This window comes from Panthera uncia (assembly GCF_023721935.1).
Source record: "Panthera uncia isolate 11264 chromosome A3 unlocalized genomic scaffold, Puncia_PCG_1.0 HiC_scaffold_12, whole genome shotgun sequence".
NCBI lineage: Eukaryota > Metazoa > Chordata > Mammalia > Carnivora > Felidae > Panthera > Panthera uncia.
Genome location: NW_026057579.1, coordinates 38,961,310 through 38,966,486, shown reverse-complemented (window position 1 = coordinate 38,966,486; position 5,177 = coordinate 38,961,310). Strand labels below are relative to the sequence as shown.

The window sequence follows — 5,177 nt, the reverse complement described above, 5'->3', positions numbered from 1 at the left end:
GGAGGGCCCCAGAGACCCGAGGTGCAGCTGTATCCAGGCTCACTGTCTCCCCAGGTCTTTCTGTGGAAGCCCCCCCCCCCACCCCCTCCACTGGATGGGAGTCTGGCTGATAAACACTCATGGCACATGTAGATCTGGACAGACACACTGCGGGTCAGCCTGTGACCTGTACAGTTTGAGAGACAGAAGTGAGGCCATGGGCACCCTTGAGTCTGGACCCAGAGTAGGGTCCCAGGAGGGCTCAGCCCAGGGAGGAACAAAGTGGCACACTTTGGTAATCTCTACTGATGCGGGGGGATTTCGTTTTTGTCAAAAATACACGCACGGCCCTGTGGGTCTAAGGAACAGGGTGAGTCCCTTCAGCACACCCTGCCTGGGGTTCCTGGCGGAAGTCACCGTACCCATCGGCACACAGAGGGGGTGCGTTTCCATCATTCCTGCAAAGTCGAGACTTACACACCTCGTCTTTACAGCCCGTGTTCGGACAAGTCACGACAGCAACAGCAGATGAGATCAGGGTGCATAGGGAGGCAGAGAGCTGCCTGCAGGTTGGGAGATCCGGGAATCAGCACACACGCTTAAAAAGGAAAAGTGCGCAAACTTTATTCCTGCTGATTGGGTTTCAGCACCAGGGCTCAGTAACGTGAGGACACAAACTCAGAGATGAGAACAGAACCAAGTCCTCAGAATCAGTCGACAGTGACACGCAGGGGCCCTCACGGTTTATGGCTTCAGAGAAGGAAGACTCGACATTCTTGTCGGACCTTTTTCTTTAAATGAGCACTCTTCGGAAATGGCTGGACCTTCTTCCTGAAGGACTCCCCACGCTCCAGCTCTCCTGTGTGAGCTGATTGTGTCCCGAAGAGAACTTTCCAGGGGGATGTACACCCCCTGGGAGCTGTGACTGTTTTTAGAAGGCTGGCGTCTCCAGATCAGACGCCCCACGGAACTCTCTAGAATTCAACTTTCGGATCTGAAAAGCAGAAGGCAGGTTCAAAGTCTCCAGGTCTGTGATGCTGGCTGAGCCCTTGTTTGCGGCCCCAGGGAGAATGCCTGGGCTCCCCGGCCTGGGGGTCGCAGCCGCACCTGCCCCACAGTGCGCTCCCCCAGACCCTTGCGGAGGGAGGGCCACCCAGCACGTGGGCTAATCGCTTCTCCCAGAACCCCAGGGATGATCCACATGGAGTTTCGCCTTCTTATGACATATTCAGAATAGACAGGGCCGGAGCGGAGGGGCAGTGGAGAGGCTGTGTGGAAGGCGCCCGTGCTGGGGTCTCCAGGCTCGAAACCCTGTCGGACACCCCGGCGGGTGGTGGGAATCTGCTGGGGTCTCCGCCTTCAGGAACTTGCCGTCTCCAGACCCACAGATGCTCCTGACTATGGACGCATTTATTTGTTCCTGCAAGGGAATCATTAGTTACATTTTAGGACAGAGGCCACCTGCCTGGCATGCTCACCACTTTGTTTCCTGGGATATGCTGGGCTACGTCATTCCAAATATAGACAGTTACCTTTCAAAAAGTAGTTTTATTCCTGGGGTGCCTGGTGGCTCGGTGGGTTAAGTGTCCAACTCTCGATTTTGGCTCAGGTCATGATCCCAGGGTCGTGAGATCAAGCCCCTCATCAGGCTCTGTGTTGAGAGCAGACTCTGCTCGGTATTCTCTCCCTCTCCCTCTGCCCCTCCCCTGCTCATTCGCGCTCTCTCAAAATAAATAAACGTTAAAGAAATAAAAATAGTTTTATTCCTATAAGGTGTGTAATGTTTGAAAACATTCTGATATTCCATTTATTCTTACAAATAAATGCGTTTCCTTTGATGAAGTGTTGATTGTGTGAAGATACGTTAGTGACAGAAGCTCCTCGTGTGCGTCACTGGAAGGAGCCTGCTACGTGATCATGTGGAACCTCACGTTTTAACCGGATTGGAGTCGTAAATGACTCCCTCGCTCCGCTGGGGATGCTGTAACAAAATGGCGCCAGCTGGGTGCCTTACAAACAAGAGCCATTTACTTCCGGCGGCTCCGGAGGCCCAAGTCCCAGATGAACAAGCGAGTTGGTGTCTGGTGAGACGGTTGGCTCAGGACCTGGCTGTGTCCTCGCGGGGACGGGCCCTGTGTGGTCCCTTACAAGGGCCCTAGTCCCAACTCAGGGGCTCCACCTCGTGACCTAATCACTTCCCAAAGCCCCTCTGTCCTCACACGGTCACGCTGGGGGTTAGCCTTCAGTGTACGAATTTTGAGGGGACATGAGCATTTAGACCATAGGACTTGTTAAACATTTCGAACATAAAATAAAATAAAGTGGAAGTCTTGTCATTGGAAACAGCTGGTATATTTAAGTATTTTATCTTTTGTGAAACGCACAACTTAAAATAGGAAGATATCAGGAACTCACCACATCACTGATTAGGTAACAAAGTACTCAGAGTTTTCGGAATCAGCAGTGGTGTCTGGACAAGAGAGAAAGAAGGGCGGCCAGACCGACCTTGGAGGAGGTGAGGGGGTATGGGCCCGCTTGCTCCTGGCGCTCTGCTCCACGGCAGCTCTGCAGGGGGAGCTGGTGCCCGATTTGCGATGTGTGAATGGGGCCCCACGGGGTGACCTAGCCAGGACCCCACATTCGGGCCCAGGAGCCGCGAGCTTGTCGCCGCCTCCCGCGGACTTGGTGGAGAAACTGAAGGGGGCAGAGGGTGGCTGACCTCGAATGTGCTTCACCGTGGGGCGTGTCGTCCACAGGGAAGGGCCGAGACTCTGCTGTGACCCGCGCTGTGGAAGAGAGCAGGCGCATGGTGGACGAGGCCATCTACCACACCATGAAAAGGTGGGCTTTCCGGGGGGGCGGGAGGGGAGCCGCCAGGTCGCCGGGAGAGGGCACGGGTCTGCCGGTTAATTTTCACCACCGGCCCAGCGTCTCCACACCTCAGGAGACCTTGCCTGTGCAAATCCACTTTCCTGGCTTCTCGGGCAAGAGCTGGAAAGACCCATATTCAGCGTCAGATTCTTCCTCCAGCACGTGGAGAAGCACAGTGACGTCCCCGGGACTCAGCGCTGCGGTCCTCGCGGTCCTGGGGGCCGGGGGCTTGTCCCTGGGGGGGTGAGACTCAGCCTTTGGGGAGCAGGAGGCGGGGGAGCTGGGAGACTGGGGCCTGGGCGGGGCTGGCAAAGACACGCATTCGGTGCTGGATTAAGTCCACCCATCATTCTGGTTTAAGTAGTTAAGAAACCTCGATTTTAAATATATAATTGACATCAACATCAAAGATATCGTGGTCTCAAACATTAGATGTTCATAAAACACAAAACAACTAAAAAGCAGGTTTTGAGGTTGACTAATAATTATATAAACTGTCAAAATACAGAATGTCACGAGGCATAGTTGATTCCTTTCCAAATATCTGTTTTTCCAGCCAGAAAAGTCCCCTGCTGTCCGTATTGATAGTGAACTAATTTTTACCTCTTTTCTAAAACCTTGAATGAAAGGGGGAAGAAAGAGAAAGCCCACTTCCCCTGCACTCATACTCTGGCAGCGTGTCTGAAACCGCGACAGCAGTTATGGGAATGGCCGTCAGTGGCCCAGCCAGACTCTGCTTGGAAACTGGCGGAAGCAACAGATCCCACTGAAGTCAGTGTCTGCAGCCTAAAGAGGCCATGACGACCCCCTTGGGATATTTTATTGGAAAGATCTGCTTTTTGAGAACTTTCAAATAATGCTTTATTTGCCTACTCAAGCGGTGTGTCCTGAGGGGCTATGCTCTCCCTACTTAGCAAGGCCAGCCCTGTGCCGCTAGGGTTAGGAAGACAAATATCATCTCATGTCCACACTCCTTCTGGGGAGACACACACTTAATTCAGGGACGGGCACACTGATCATCAAAAAAGTATCGTGGTCGATTAGCGATAAAGAATCAGCTTTGGAGGAACCGAGACGGGGGCAGGTGCAGGGTGACCTGGGGTGGGGAGGGCGCTGGGTGCGGGCGGAGAGACAAGCCTCATTCTGGAGGGGGTGGTGCTGGGTGGTTGGTGCCCCTGAACTCATGCCCTTTGGGCTGGGGTGCACAGACCTGCCCCCAGCGGCCTCGCGGCTCCACTGCGGCCCCGACACTCCTGCCCTCCATTCATAAGCCTCTTCAGGCTAGAAATGCCAACATTTTCCCCCTGACGTATATTGTTTCTCAATTAGGGTTAATGAACTAAGGAGCCGTTAATTTGCTATTTGCTTACTAATCATAGAATGAATTATTGCATTTCAATAGCTAATTAAGTTTCAACAAAAATCCCCCAATAATTGCATGGTCACTTAATTATTTATTATTTATGAAACGATAACGTATAAAACCTGAGTTGCCTAAATAAGGTAATTTCTCAGCGTATTTCATCCTGATCCTTGAAGAGCTTCTAAAGTACTCAGGCTAAGACCGTGGTTCATGTGCCATGTGAGCTCTGCCTCTTCTGTGAATTCTTCTAAAGCGAGAAGAATCCACCTGTGGGGTCCACGGTGGTCACTGGAAGGATCACATGCCTTTAATGTCTTCATTCCACAAAGTGCACAAGCCCAGTGATGGGTGCGAGAGTCACCCCGGCCGCCATGGGGTTGTCTTGTGGACCAGGGAGCAGCCTTGGCCCTGCTCATCCCGAAGCAGAGAGGGACACTCAGGAAAGCAGACAGACAGACAGACGGAGGGCAGAGAAGGCAGAGGAGAAAGATCCAGAGCGGGAAGGACAGTAAAGAGAGTCAAGGAAGGAAGGAAGGTCCCATGAACTGACCAAGGGGTCCCCTTGCCCGGGACTAGGACCCCACCATCTCAGGTCTGTTACCACATGCGTTCTGGGCTGTGGCCCCACATACTCGGGGTTATGACCCCATGGACTCAAGGCTATGACCCTGCCTCCAGGGCTGGTTGACACATGAGTGCGGAACTTGGGGCTGGAGCCCACCAGTTGGGGACTGTCACCTGTGTACTGAAGGCTATGACCTCACATACTTTGGCTGTGACCCCACGTGCTCTGGCCGTGACCCCATGTGTTCTGGCTGTGACCCCACATACTCAGGGCTGTGACCCTTCATGCTCTAGCTGTGATCCCCGTGCTCTGGCTGTGACCCCCGTCTTCTGGCTGTGAACCCCCCCCCATGCTCTGGCTGTGATCCCCCCTGCTCTGGCTGTGACCCCCCCATGCTCT

General features: G+C 53.5%; 1 protein-coding gene across 1 annotated transcript in view; it reads left to right on the top strand.

Annotated features, from left to right (window-relative positions):
* Nucleotides 1-5,177, top strand: part of TPO (thyroid peroxidase) — a 47,200-nt gene that overhangs the window by 1,896 nt on the left and 40,127 nt on the right. Inside the window, exon 2 of the mRNA XM_049652018.1 lies at nt 2,736-2,820. Coding sequence (XP_049507975.1) covers nt 2,736-2,820 — 85 coding nt within the window. The remainder of the gene's footprint in view (nt 1-2,735; nt 2,821-5,177) is intronic.